This window comes from Bacillus rossius, chromosome 6, assembly GCF_032445375.1.
Source record: "Bacillus rossius redtenbacheri isolate Brsri chromosome 6, Brsri_v3, whole genome shotgun sequence".
NCBI classification, from domain to species: domain Eukaryota; kingdom Metazoa; phylum Arthropoda; class Insecta; order Phasmatodea; family Bacillidae; genus Bacillus; species Bacillus rossius.
The window spans coordinates 45,302,510-45,318,010 of record NC_086334.1 but is presented as its reverse complement, the minus strand read 5'-3'; the positions used below and the strand labels follow the sequence as shown (position 1 = coordinate 45,318,010).

General features: G+C 39.1%; 1 protein-coding gene across 2 annotated transcripts in view; it reads left to right on the top strand.

Moving 5' to 3' along the window:
- Positions 1-8,784, top strand: part of LOC134533120 (lysosomal alpha-mannosidase-like) — an 80,725-nt gene extending 71,941 nt beyond the window's left edge. For both annotated transcript variants that reach the window (XM_063370390.1, XM_063370389.1), the window contains exons 14-17: positions 493-769; positions 5,921-6,169; positions 6,605-6,754; positions 8,364-8,784. In XM_063370390.1, the coding sequence (XP_063226460.1) occupies positions 493-769; positions 5,921-6,169; positions 6,605-6,754; positions 8,364-8,576 (889 nt within the window). In that variant the 3' untranslated portion in view covers positions 8,577-8,784. The remainder of the gene's footprint in view (positions 1-492; positions 770-5,920; positions 6,170-6,604; positions 6,755-8,363) is intronic.
- Positions 8,785-15,501: the final 6,717 nt, after the last annotated feature.

Below are 15,501 nucleotides of genomic sequence, written 5' to 3'. Positions count from 1 at the left end.
ATTTAAAAAAAAAATTTAATGGTACATTCTTTTACAGTAGTCTTTAAATAGTTAAAGTTACCAGATTAAAAAATTATGCCTCAGAAGTTATGCAAAAAAAAATTTTTGTGCTATGAAAAGTATTTAATTTTAGTTAATTATTTTTTCTTATGCTGTGTGTGTGTGTGTGTGTGTGTGTGTGTGTGTGTGTGTGTGTGTGTATAGTATATATATATTTCATAAGACCTAGATTCTGCTCTAAGAAAAAATTTCCAAATCTTTGAAGTTTTTTAATTTTTTGAAGAATGAAGTCATAGAAAATTATTGTTCGATTTAACGTTGACTTTTCGAAGCTTCGCACACCGCTACATAATTGCACAGCAACCCTTATTTTGCCAATATTTATTATTAACAGATCGAGGTTTGTTGTCGGATTTAAATGAAAGCTTGTTTGAATCGATTCAGCCCCGTTTTGAAACACGGTATGGAAGCAGGAGTCGGGCTTGCTTGCAGTGACTCGGAGAGCAAGGAGGTGATATCGCGCTTCAGCATTGACCTGGCCACCAATGGCACATTCTACACGGACTCGAACGGACGGGAGCTGCTGGAGCGCCGGCGGGACGCGCGGCCCACCTGGCAGCTGAACATGTCGGAGCCCGTGTCTGCCAACTACTACCCCGTGACGTCGAGGATCCTGATCCGGGACCCGGCCCGGAATGTAGAGGTGGCCGTGTTGACGGACCGGGCCCAGGGTGGCTCCAGCCTGCGCGAAGGCCAGATGGAGCTCATGGTGGGTTGGGCAGGAAGAAGCAATGTTTATGAAAACACTTCAAAAATAAATAATTCATTCAATTCGGAAAATGTTTGTTTAAAATTCCTTTTAGATGTTTTTAAATTACAATGTTAATTATAAATATGATTAGGCAGTCTGCTGAAAAAAAGATTTAGTAGGACATTTGCTCAGGTTCTTGTTGTTGTTTTGTAGATATTGCACAAAAACAAACACACAGCTCTCACAAAGCAACCAATCACAACATATTTCACTGCAGAAAAACTTCCAGAGATGTGTGCATGTTTTACTGTCTGTCTGTGTGTGTCTGTCTCTCTCTCTATATTCAAATGATAAATGCTGTGAAATGCACAACTTAACTTTATCATTATAAGAATACATACAGAAAGCACAATAGGACCTCAGTACTGATAAAACTCCTGGAAAAAAAATTGGCGCCGACGAGTCGTGCAACTGTTTCTGGTACTTTTTTTCACTCAGACAATACCAAACGTTCTAGAAACATAAGAAATACTTCCACATAAATACATACTAAAATATAAGCATAAAAACAATATTGAAAGTAAATAATTACTGAAAAACGCATTTACCCAAAATGTAACCTAGCCAACCAAGTCAAACTAATGAAAACATAGTTAACAGGCTGTTTTATATAAAAAATAATTACAGTACAATCCCGCTGATGCGACCCCTCACGGTTTCCGGAAAAACGGACTTATAAACGGAATGGTCGCAATAGAGAGTTCGGGCCAATTCCCCCCTATCGCCCCGGCCCACCCACCAAATACAGTAAAACCCCTATCATACACTTTTCAACGGAGGGCACAAAAATGGTGTATGATGCGGGAAAGTGTATGAAAAGGGAATGGCAATAATAACATTTTTTTTCAATCTAGCATACCAGCACAATGTCAGATTAAACTTAAATACATAATGTGTAAATAATTGCATTATATTAATGAAAGATATGAACTCATCATTATATATACATATAATAAAACCACCAGAAATGTAAAATACAGACCATAACCAAGTAAAGCAGTCCTTTCTTGGAAGGGGGGAAAGGTCACCAAGCCTAAATTAGAAATTTAAAAAATTAGGCTATTGTAAAAAGAAAATCAGAAATTTTTGCTTGTTTGTTTCATTTTACAAACAACTTTATGCAACAGAACAATATTCAATAAAATGTTAACTTGAGAAACGTACAATACAAAACAATCCGATCGTAACAAAACAATAACAAACGGCTATATTCAGTTCAAAGATTAATGAATGCACCAAATATGAGATCCGTGCCTTGGTAAAGCGCGTTAACCATTTTCATAATCATTGCTAGTTTGCACCACTAGTCTCGCTGGGTGCTGGCCATAGATACTAGTAGCGAGGTGCACAGTCTTCCTGATACTATCCATATCTATGGTGCGATAAAGTTATTTTCTTACGTTTGCAAAGGTAAACAATGAACGTTTTTCAAAATAAAAGCATTAAAACGTATTTTTTCAGGAGGAATATAACAAAAAAATTTGTGAATTTTAGGACTTTTCCGCTTTGTAAAAACGTATGAAACGGGAAATTCATTATTTTATAAGTGTATGTTCCGGGAAAGTAAACCATTGTAAATATATTACTTTCTGCAGGACCAAAATATACGGCGTATGACACGGGAAAATGTATGAAACGGGAACGTATCATCGAGGTTCTACTGTATATCCAAATACATAAAAAATCACCTTTGTTCACTTAGATTTCATATTCAAATAGTCTATGGTGTAAAAAAGACAACTTTTTAAATTCATATTACAGTATTTAAATAGCATGATGTCTCCCGAAAAAAACAATACCCTAGAAAGCAATATTGATCCTCCCGTTGCTGAGAAAAAAAAATTTCAACACAGTGCAACATGTCCATTTTCGCCATCTGTGTATAGAAAAATTAGATGATTTGGTGTTGAAATGATAACTTTTTATTAAAGGTTTATTATGTCTCTTGCGGGCCTATATTAGTGTGGCGTTTGAAAGTTTGCGTCCCGTGACACAATAGCAATATGTACGTGACGGGTGGTCTGGCGGCGCTTATCGCTCTGGTCCATCCGGCTGACGTGCAGGAATGCGAGAAGTAGGGTAAGTATTGGAGGGGAGGGGTGTGGACGGGTAAGTGAGGGGAAGGAGAGCGGAGCTGCTGGCTGCGCACGCATCTACTCGCCAGTCGCCATTGTCTGGCGACAAAGACACTTGTATTTTATTCACTGGCTGAGGATGGAACTTAGCAAAGTAAATGTGTTTGCCGACTTGGGCAGGCAGTAAGTTGTTTAGGCACTAGGCCTGCATGTCAGTTAGGCATGGTCGGGCAGCGAAATTTGACTTAGGGCAGGCTCGGGCAATCTCGGTCGGCTTTGAACACTTCTTTGTGACTCAGAGCAGTGAGCATGTGCCGTGCGTACGCGTACGCGTGCTCACGTGTGTGCGTACGTGCGCGTGTGTGTGTGTGTGTGTGAGAGAGAGAGAGAGTGTGTGAGGCTGGCGCGACCTTGACCACTTCCGCTTGCTGCAGGGCTCGCTTTCTTTTATCTCTGTCTCCCCCTCCCACAAATATATTGGCTGGCAGGTCTCGCCCTCTTCACCTTCTTAATTTATCTCTCACGCACACTTGAAGCACCTTAAATCCACGAGTCCGTTTGATTAAAAAAACGAGTCACAATCGTCAACAATGCTTTGCAAAATCAGGCCAAAATTGTAAGCAAATCAAAATCCATTTAAAACTGCGTGTGTCGTCAACGATCGTTCATAGAATCAAGCCAACAATGTTACCAAATTAAAATCCAAAAACAAATGCGTGTGACAACAATTAGTATTCACAAAACCAAACCAGTAGTGTAACCAAATCGCGTCCAAGAAACAAAGCTTAATAAGTCGTCCACAATCACTAATAAAAACCAAGAGAAATCCGAATCATTAAGCGAGAGTAGCGTATCCACAAGTGAACAAGATCACACTAACCAGTCGCAAGACAAAGGCACGGGACCGGGATGGCAATATACGCGCGCGTAGATGCTATCAGGTGCTGCGCGCAGTTTACCGGTATTGGCTAGCGGTATTGGCTAGCGTGGACAGTCTAGAGGGGTGGTATCTATTTTTAGCAGTCTTTTGTCTGCCTGCCTGCTTACAGTACAGCACTAACCAAGATAAACGTGAACACATAGCGCCAACAAAGTGTAACAGACTTGTTTTTCAGCCGATTTTACTTAAATTTTAGAATTTCTCTGTTCAAATTTTTCACTGTTTCTCAAAAAACGGTCGTATAAACGGAATGGACGCATCAGAGGGGGGTCGCATCAGTGGGATTCTACTGTATATAGAAAAACTAAAAACAAGAATATTACTACTAAAATACAAGTATAAACACTAGGTTACTTTGACATTCAAACTATATAAATAGCGGATCCCTCTGAATGAATAAAACATCATATTAATTCCTCAAAAATTGTTTTAAAAGCTGGTGAGGGCAGGGTCTTGCAATGTTACACAGGGCATATTCATTTGTTAGACAGGACTAAAACATGCTTTTCAGGGATCAGGGTGTGCACACAGATCTGTAGAAAAACTTTCTTTTCTTTTTTTATGATTTTCCATTACCAAAATTATAAATTTCCCTGACAAATTTTTTAAAAATTTTTTTACTTGTTTTGCTATTTTCTGAAAGAAATTAAGACAATCCAGCTTCCACCCTTCCTATACCTATACTACTATTTCAAACAACCTTGCATACACCATTTTACAGTGCATATGACTATGTGCTAAAACACCATCTGGGAGAAAAAATGTTATAGCATAATGTAGCATGAAGTTTCTCCCTCAAGTCACTCTTATCACTGAAGAATTTCCATGATTTTTCTAGGTTTTTAAGTCAGTTCCCAATCCCAACTGTACAGACCAATTCCATTTTACAGTAGAACCCTGTTATAATGTTCCTGCATATAATGTTTCCCTGCTTATAATGTCATATTTTTAAAGTCCCAATATTTTCCCTATAAGGACAATGTATTTATTTCCTGCATATAACGTTCATAAATAGTGTAATTTCCTGCTTATAATGTTTGCTTTCTAACATTCAATAAATGGGGAAAAAATGTTAAAACCAAATTATTTCAACACTTATGATAAAAAGTTTCCTTTATATATGTTTATGTTTACAATCACTGCCATACAATACATGAAGTTTGTTAAAATACAATTTTACGCAATATACTGAAGGTACACAATGTTAATAGTTATGTGTCAGTTGGCACCCTAAGTCAACTCTTCTCTTCCTTGCCATTCCAGTGGGTATTCAGATACACGTACATAGTCCTAGGATATTTAAGTTGTCAACCATTGAGCGAGGGCATAACTAAAAGTGTTTTCTATTGCTTACAAATAATTTTTTTTTTTTCATGCATACGTAGGAATCCCAAAATTAAACATTTTCAGGTGGCGAAGGAGTAGACATTCTCACTCTTAAATGTTGTCATCATGAATCGTGAGACAATTTTACAAAAAATTTGCAGTGTATCTTTAAAGACAAACAAAATTTAACCAGGGAACAAGACGAAGTTGAAAAATTGTTGGCTTGTTTCAAAAAATTCATGTATCAAGTATACTATCTGTGGTTTTAACATTAAAGTTGTTTACATAGCTTGGTGAGTCCATTGGTACAAAGCTTGAACATTATCAAGTGCTAAATTGAGATTTCCTGCTTATAACGTATTCCTGCTTATAATGTTATTTTCTTGTGCTCCCTTGAAAAACATTATAACAGGGTTCTACTGTACCTGACTTTCCCCTGGCTTTCCAGAATGTGGACACCCTGGGGTTACTAAATTTCTTTGATTCTCATTTTTATTAAGCAAGTGTATTTGCATGGCATCACTTGTGACTTCTGTATTTTCCTTAATTTATATATTTTCTATGCATTTCATTGGTCTGATACTGAGGTTATTAATTTGACACTTGTTTCTCAGTTTACTGTTTTCATTGCTTGAAAATTGTAAGGCGTGCAACTTGGTGTGGTAAATAATGACCACAAATTGGTTAACAAAGAGTGTGATGCATTGCGCTATCTCACGTGATGGTCTGCGTGAATAAGTCTTGACTTTTTTGGGTGCTTCGTTATAGCTCCACCGTCGCTTGCTGCACGACGACGCTTTCGGGGTTGGGGAGGCTCTGAACGAGACTGCGTTCGGGAAGGGTCTGGTGGCCCGGGGGACACACTACGTGATCGGAGGTGCCGTGTCGGGAGGCAGCCCCAGCCTCACCGCGCTCGAGCGGGAGCTGGCGCAGAGGAAGCTGCTGGAACCATGGATCTTCATTTCCCCCGCCAAGAAGCTGCGGTTCAGGCAGTGGGCCTCCCGCCACAGGATGGAGGTGAGCTTCACGCCACACAATCACAACTATGGTCATCTGAGTCGGTTGGGAATTGGCTCTGTCCGGATAGTTGGGTCACAAGTTAAATTTACTCCAGTGATGTGTTCTTGTTAATCAAGAACTACTGCAGAATTGTACTGATGTACGTTTCTGAAGTTTACACGTTTGTAGTATTTGCATGTTTGTGTTAATAGCTTAAAGTCTTAGTTTTACAGTTAATAACTATATTTATATCTGTTTTGCAGACAAATTTTTGTTTTTGAGGATTTTTAGAATGTTCTCATTTCCTCTGTTTATAGTATATCACTTGGAAAATTGGCTCAATGGTCATCATACGTACAATCTGAACCAGTGTTGGTCATCATTTACACACAGAATAATTATACCATGTTTCTTCTTGTTGTACGTAATTGTTTTGGTGTATACTTGCTGCAGTTCTCGGGTCTGACGAAAGGATTACCTTCCAACGTCCACGTTCTAACGCTTGAGCCATGGAAAGGCCGGTCGCTGCTTGTTCGACTAGAGCACATCTTGGAACAGACTGACGACTCCGTGCTGTCAAAGCCAGTCACCGTTAATCTGCAGGTAACACAGCTAAACGCATTGAGTGTATTAAATTATGTTCGCCTAGCACTTTGTTGTAGTATGTGCTAATATCAAGAGTGGAGGGAAGGTACTAGATAATACATGTCCCGTTATAAATAAGAAACTCTGTTATTTTAACCATATTCTTTATTCCCTCTGGGTGGCCACCCAATCAGGAAACTCAGGAAACTGAATTAGTGAATTTTTTGGTGCCGGGAAATCCGTGAGAAACTCATGAATTTTTGAAAGCTGTTCAAAATCGTCTGTTTGTTTAGAAAGTTTAAAAGAGCTGGCTCATCCTGCTTATGAACTGTGCCACTTATTCCATTTTTGAGTGCTGTTCACTGGCAAACTTCCACAATGTCTGATAACACTTTGGTTTGCTGGAGATTAGTTAGAGGAAGAGGAAGGTGCCACTCAATTTATTACCTTGCTTCTTTTGAGTATCTTTTTTACATTTACATCTGAAGTATTTCACTGCCAGTAATAATAAACAGAAGCCACAAACCAAAACTCATACTTTAATTTGTCACGTGAAAGACTGAAGGCTCTATTGCAGAATAAAACCAAAAAAATAGGGTTAAATGTGGAAGAAAATAGTAGAGGTGACAGGTAGCATATTTTAATATTGAATCAAATAGTGCAAAAACTTGACATTTTCAAGTCGAGTAGTCAGCTTTTTCCCCCCTATTTCTTTCAAAACTCAACTAGCAGAAAGTAGTGGTTTGGATTTCTACCTACCAATGAATTAAAATAAACTCTTAATAAGCAATAAAAAACACTTTGGCATTGTTTTGGCCATCATGGAATAGTTGGCGAAAAAAATTTGTAGTGCTACGTACGTACTTCTGAAAACACAATGGAATGGTAAGGAATGGAATTTTTTTCTCTTCCAAGATAAGGGTACTTACATTTGGTTTTTACATAAATTTATATTTGAAAAATGTGCAGCTGTTGTACCACAGTGACTGTAAACAAAAACATATATAAAGTGTAGAGTCAAATTTTTAAAATGTTAAACTTCACAAATGGAATAAGTGTTGGAATAGTTAGGTTTTTAAAACTTTTTTTTTTTTTTTCATTTATTGAATTTAATAAGCAGGAAATACGCCATTCGGGAAAGTTAATATGCAGGAAATAAATACGTTGTTCTTTATGGGGAAAATGTCTGGACTTAAATAATATTACATAAGAAGGAAACTATTTTAACCAGAAACATTATAACAGGGTTCTTCTGTAATAGTAGTCTGTGTGACTGGCCGAACAGATGGTGCTTGCGCAGCATGCTGATATGCATGCAGGCACCTGGCCAGGTCATGCAATAGTGTGTTATGTGGTTTTAGTGGCGTCTCTGAGCGAGGGATCCTGACGTATACTAATTGCTGTTTAGGTATTGTTACGTACTTTTTCGTGATAGTTTGAAGCACATAGTATTTGAATTTCAGATAATTTTTTCAGCTCTTATAGCCTTTATTTACATTTACATATTTCCTAATGTTTGCAATGCAATACCAAAATGGTTCTGAAATAACAAGTGAAAGTATTATTTGTAATTAAAATTTTTGCACATATTACGTAGTTACCTTTTTCTTGTTTTTATGCTCTGCAGGACCTGTTCTCTCCGTTCACAATTGTGTCTGCACGGGAGACAACTTTGGGAGCCAATCAGTGGCTCGAGGATCTTGATCGGCTGTCGTGGAAGAAAGAATCCAATGACATCAATGCAGACTACAAAGAGGAACGACAGCATTGGAAACCTCCTGTTGTTACTTTGTCACCCATGCAAATCAGAACCTTCATAGTTGACATCCATTTCCACTAACATGTTATAAGTGCCCAGATGTGCATAAATGGTTCGAGCATTTTAAAACTGAAATACCTAATTATAATCATGTGGGTGACTCGCCATTGATATATAGCTTTGTGTTTAATGACTGATTTCATCTTTATAGGGGAAAAAAGTATATAATTTTTTTTATCGCATTCCTTATAAAAATTGTAATGAATAATTAAAATCACTTTATAAAAAATGTTTTATTTATTTATTTCATACATTCAAAATAGTTGTTTACTTTGTGAAAATTTTACTATCCAAAATTTGGTTCGTAGATTGAAAAGAACTCCCAGTTTTAAACAGCGAAAATTTTACTTTAATGTTTCAGCGACTGTAACGTTTACAGTCTGTTCCTCATATCTTGCCTAATTTAAATTTATTTTCTAGGGGTGTGCAAAAACTTGGAAAATATGTCAGTTTGATGACTTTTTTCTAGAAAATTTTAAATGATTCCAAAGATTATTTTTTAAATAGTATTTTTTATCAGAAAATATTGGAATAATCTGCACACTTGTAAGTTTTAATACTTTATTGTTAATACATTGACAAGAGTCGTCGGTGCTCACCTTGCTCGCACAGGCCATTATGTCACATTGACATCTCACCAATCTCACCACAGTTATGTGAGATAGTGCGCAGCAAGAACAAGTGAAGTGCCATGTGGGGCACCGAACCAATCAGGAGCCTCATCAATGAGTCAATAGCCAATCATGCAGCTGTCACCTAGCGTACGAACAGGCATGCCAACCATGGAACTACAAAGACACCTTTTAATTACTAATTGTAAACCCATATGTAATGAATATTGTCCATTTTATTTACTGTGTGCTAACGTCCCCTGACGTAGTTTAACATGTCTCCCGCGCTTTATGCACTTTCGCGTGCAAAGGCAACCTCCAGTGGCACGCTGCTGCAAGGGGCTTGCAGTTGGTCTCCCGATGGCGTTGAGAGAGAGGATGCATCCGCACGTTATGGAATCATCGTCACCCAGGCTAGTGGTCTAGTGTAAGGCATTCTCAATAGTTTACAAATTCCAAATACATGGTTATCTGGGCTAGCCCTTAACTAACTTTGAACAAACTATAAGGTGCCCCAGCTCTGTATGTGCAGGGCCGTCTCCGGGCGAAACAGGAACACAAGGGAAAACGTCTCTCTGGTTATGTATCAGCATTACAGACTCAGAGTGCTAAGGGAGCCCATCCCCTAAGCTTCTGGCCAAAATCAGTCTTAACTGTCATTGTAACTCACATGGAACTTCTTACAAACAGTGCTGTGTGTAATAATAAAGAACTAGTGTGTGGCTTATGTGATAGAATGCCTAACGTTATGTGCGCAACACACACACACAATCATTACAAGACCGGGAATATGGACTCTTGTGCTCATAACATCGTCGTCATTGGGCCGTAATGAGCCGCCGTATGCCCTACCAACCTTAAATTTACAACTCCCGTTGCCATTACGTTAGTGTTCATTCATCTGTGTACGTCAGCAGGCAACATGTGATGCAATTCTGACTCTGTGTTCATAGCATCATCATCATCATCATCATCATCATCATCATCATCAGTGGGTCGTAGTGAGCCGCCATTCAACCTATCATCCTTACATTAAAAGACTCCTGTTACATTAGCATTCAGTCATCTGCAGGTAACACGCAGTGCAATTAAGACTGTGCTCATACACACCGTCCAACAGGCTGACCCAGAAACGCAAACACGCCTGGCCTGTGGGGAGCACATGGTACCAAATCAGCGCAGCTGGGCGAGACTACTGCAGACATGCCTCCTACCACACATTCTGCCATATTACGGTTTCGTCATGACCACAAGCTGTCCGGCCACCCCGAAGTGGACCAGACGCTAAGGGAGGTGTAAAAAGTATTTTATTTTATTTTTTTTAAATTTTTTTGGTCAGGAATGGCATCCTACATTCGAGAATATGTGTGCGCTTGCCGGTGTTGCCAGCAACACAAACCCCGTCACCCCAATAGGGTGGAGCTACAAGTGCCCAGCCGACCTGACCAGCCATTCAATACAGTCACCCCTGATATCATGGTCCCATATCCCTGCACATTTCACAGGAAACGCTTCATTATTGTAGACACACATCTTCACCCGGTGGACGGAGGCATTCACCTTGGCCAATGTAAAAGCTGGGACAGTCGTGGCCCTTGTGGACCAGGAGGTTTTCCCGCGGTATTGCTTCCCGCAGGTGCTCCTCATGGACAATGGAATGCAGTTTGTGGGACAGCACTGGCAGGCGGCCGATGGAACACCATATATCCCGAGCTATCACCCCCGCACAAATCCAATCAAGACATTAAAACGCAGCTATGACTCTGGCTGGACGAAAATCACACAGAGTGGGACGTTCACTTACCGTGCCTCCTGTATTGTCTTCATCAAAGGACGAACGCCGTTATTGGCCAACCTCCGGCCAAACTCCTTCAAGGGAGGAACCTCGCCAACCCGAGGGAACTCGGAGCGACAGGGGTGGCCAATCAGGTCCCTCTAGAAGTGCAAAGGGAGGAGGCTCGGCACCAACAAGCCCGATTTCAGGCCGACCGAACTCCGCAGACGACCAATCCTCCAGCCCAGTTGAACCCGCGCCAAATGGTGCATGTGAAATGCCACCACCTATCACCAGGTGGCCGCAACTTCTGTGCAGGCCTGGCTCTAAAATGGTTTGCCCCATGAGAGGTCATGACTCATGTTGGACCTGGCCCCTACCTTGTTAGGTTGCCCATCAAAACTCTCCACAATTCGCAGAGATAATATGCGCCTGGTCTCATGACCAACCAAATCCAGTGCAGACGTCATCCCTACATGCACCATTCCCCGAGAACCAACAGGTATTTACCCCCCCCCCCCCCTCCCTACCTCAGTTCAAACCCACCAGGTCCTAATGTCAGGGGGAGGAGCGCCCGACAGAACACGGACCCGAGACAGGCCAGTTCCCCCATCTCCCCGGAAACTTAAAAGAAATAGTTATGCCTTTTTACAACAGTTACATTGTTTAACCCAACTATAACAATATACATATAATTTATAATAATATTATCTTTGAAAGAGATTTGTGCAATGGGAGTGCATGACTTGATGTAAGCTTTTGGACATATGCCATGGCTAAGCACATGTATGTCTGTAGAACAACAGCAATTTTTGCTTAATTTGTGTTTTTTGGTTTTTGTTTTTTTGTAGTTTTCTTTTACAGACATACATGTGCTTAGCAATGGCATATGTCCAAAAGCTTACTACATCAAATATATAATAGTGTTATGCATGAAATAAATACATAAGCTGTTAATAATCAATAAGTTGGACATCAACATGGCAACACCACATACACAAAATTACATATGGTTTCAGAATATTAATTACATATTTATGTTTGATGGTAACTAACATAGTATTATTATACGTTTAAGATAATTATACATATAACCGCTCATAAAATAACATAGACTGACTCTCAATTCACTCCACTTTTAGGTGTTTCCTTAAGGATTCAATTACATACACATCGGATTTCTTCTTTATGAGCATTTGAGTATACGCAATGTTATTTATAAAAAATTTTATATAACATCTACACATACCTTCATTTCAGTAATTAAATTTTTGTATCAAGGAAAGAAAGAAAGAACAAGAAATAGAAAAAGGACGTTCAGATTGTATCATATCATGTCTTGCTAATTCATCAAGAGCACATCCAACAAGCATCTTGGCGAAAATATAATATTTTTAACATGTACCAAAACAACAATAATACAGAGGGAATTTCACTTTCATAATAATGCTCTGTTTATTCAGTCAATATAAATGTATGACACTCTTTCAAGGACTTTTGATTTAAAAATCTATTTGAAATGTCTAAAATCAGGTACCCATATTTATAGTTATTTTTTATTTAAACACAAATCAATTCCTTCATCTTATGAAATGAAGTTTGCAATTTGACATCAAACTAGCATCAGTTGAATATGATGTATGCAGCAGAGCTGTATTTAGTATGACTTACTGCAATTCTACTTTGCAGCACACACACTGTTATTCATTAATTCCTTTTGAAATAGCCCTAAAAGTTAATTGCAAAGCAATTTTTTAAAAATCAACCATGAGACATATAACTGAAACTAATTAATTATAGCAGCTCGAAGTCACCATACATCTTGCTTAATTGTAGAAGCACCATCCTCTACAATGGGTCGTTTTAAATATTCTTAATTTCTTACATGCAGTGTTCTGATAGGTCCAAACTGATACTGCAAAGCATTAACTAGACATATAAGACATAAAACATACGCTTCACGTTACATAAAATTACTCCACAGAGTTAGTTGCCAATACAAAATAATTTCAAAAATCTTTGGTCTAAATAAACAGTTTGTTTAAGTGAAATGCAGCATAGTTATCATGTAAGAGAAATTAAGTACTTAAACATTAACTTTTACTCTGTGGTCGTAGAACTGCCAAGTGTTTACCTACAATTAAAATGTGGTTGTAGAAACATACAAAGATAATAATGTATGTAACTAAATTATATGTCTGTGACTTTGTTTTGGCACAACAACAACAAGCACTACAAGAACATGTTATATCAATAGATAGTTAAAGTGAGCTAGAGAAAAGCCTACAGAACATTAGTGTTCTTGACTCACCTAAAACAGAACACTGCTCCGAAAGATACAGCCACGGTATCTAAGGTCACGAACACTAAAATAGGCAATGATGGACAGGGGCGTAGCCAGGGGGGGGGTTTAGGGGTTCAAACCCCCCCCTTAGCACCAAATCTTTAATTAATTTCTTATCCATCACTCAAACAAATTTCATATTAAAATTAATAAAAATTTTACCATTACAATATTTAAATTTAAGTACCGAAAACTGCTAAAATAGCACTATTTTACACCTTAAAATCCAAATTTTCCCGGGGGAGGGCCCCCGAACCCCCCGCTTTAATATGGGGGCGGGGGGGCCCCATGCTTCTTAACACCCCCCATACACAAATCCTGGCTACGCCACTGATGATGGATCTGTACCTTCACAACCAAACACATTGCCAGCTACATGCAGACTGCTACAGCTGTAGATCACATCATGCTGAGACATCATCCTGCGAGACATTGGGCTGAGGCTATGCCTATATTTGCTGGATCGCCCACTGAGAATCCAGTTATATTTTTAAAATGATATGAAGAATATTCGAAGATGTTTAGTCTTAGTTCCTGTTCCTGTTTTAAACACAATGTTTTACTGGTGGGAAGTTGTGCAACCTAACAATGACAGTTATACATCATTCGAGAGTATTTTTCCATAACAGTACTGGAATATGAAAATTCAGGGAAATTTTTGACCTCGGATACACGTAGAGTGTTATTAACCGTGCAAAAATAAATCACTAGAATCACATTTAAGCTCCAGGTTTGAGTGCAGATGGTATCTATTTCTCCAGATGGGTGATGATAAAATTTAGGTGATTATATCCCAGTTACACTATAAGGTACATTTATCGGGAATAGGTTTTGGAAACGTTAAAGAGTTTCACAAACAACTCTTGTCATTTGATCGCTTGGAGCAACTCAACAAGTGTCCATCACTGAAAAAAATCATTGAGCTACCAAACCAACCCTGAAACCAGCCACTCTACAAAACATGGCAAAAAGAGAAACCAAGAATAAAAATCTGGTAATGTGAGTACATAAAGATGGAAATGGCAAGGAAAAGGAAAATTTTACGGTAAAGAGCAAATACAGGAGGGAACCAATCCTACAGACAGCATCAAGAACCAAATGACAATCACGTGCCCGGGAAATCCAATGTGGTGGACTAAAGATGTTGAGAGGAGGTTATAGATAGCAATCCACTGCCTGGTAATCCTTTCGGACTTTGCGGTTCGATGCCCTAATCTAGCATCGGACTCGGAGGTTCACATTATCTGCGATGATAGTGCAGTGGCGGCCAGCAATGTCTGCTCATGACTGCTTCATTAAGCAACTATTCTGAGTCGCAAAGTAGGTGCCGTTGATGTTGATGCTGGCCTCGAGCACTAGAGTTGCCCCATGTATAATTTTGTAGGCCACTCGATTAAAGCTGGTAGGACATCCTGTGGCCCAGCTGGTGACACCCCAGGTATTTACCGGAGGTCTCATGGCTTCTTAGAGGACAGCAGCTATGACTTCGGCAGGGACCCCAGCCCCCTGCCACCCCTAAAGATGTCAAAGTGCCAGGGCTCCCTCTACCTTATACTGCAACTGTTGCTGCTGCGGTACACATCCAGCAGGCTGTTCTTTGACCTGCACTGCTGTGGCTGCTTCACAGCCACTATATTATTTTGTGCATACAGCCTTAAATTACTGCCTAAATTACTTACCATCCTTGTTTTTACAGATGAGTTTTCTTGGTGTAGCTGATGACGTGTGTTTTTTTTTCCAGAACCAAAATTTGAATCTTCAGAATACATCTAATTTCATACCTTTAACTCCATTAATCACATGGAAAAAATCAAAATACGAAAAAAACTATTACAAATGATCTAGTGCAGGCCTTCACAGTAGGCAGCCTGCATTCCAAAACTGGATTATATCAGAATTAATACATTCCAATACAGTTCAATAGCCTATCCTTGAAATAAAATCCCAGGCATTGTCTTTCATATCCTGCCTTCTATTTTCTTCCATTGATTTATTCTATAAACAAGGATATTTTCGTACTTTTTCAATAAAGTTTTCCATGAACATAATATTTATTTAAAGTACTTTACTGGGAGAAACAAAACTTCATAAAAAGCAATTGCGCGAAAACAATTTCCCCCCCCCCCCTTTATTAGCACAAGTGTGATGTGAGTGTCGTCTAGAATCGGCAACATAGTAGGTATTTGAACACACCTCTCTACGACCGTGAGCCAACAA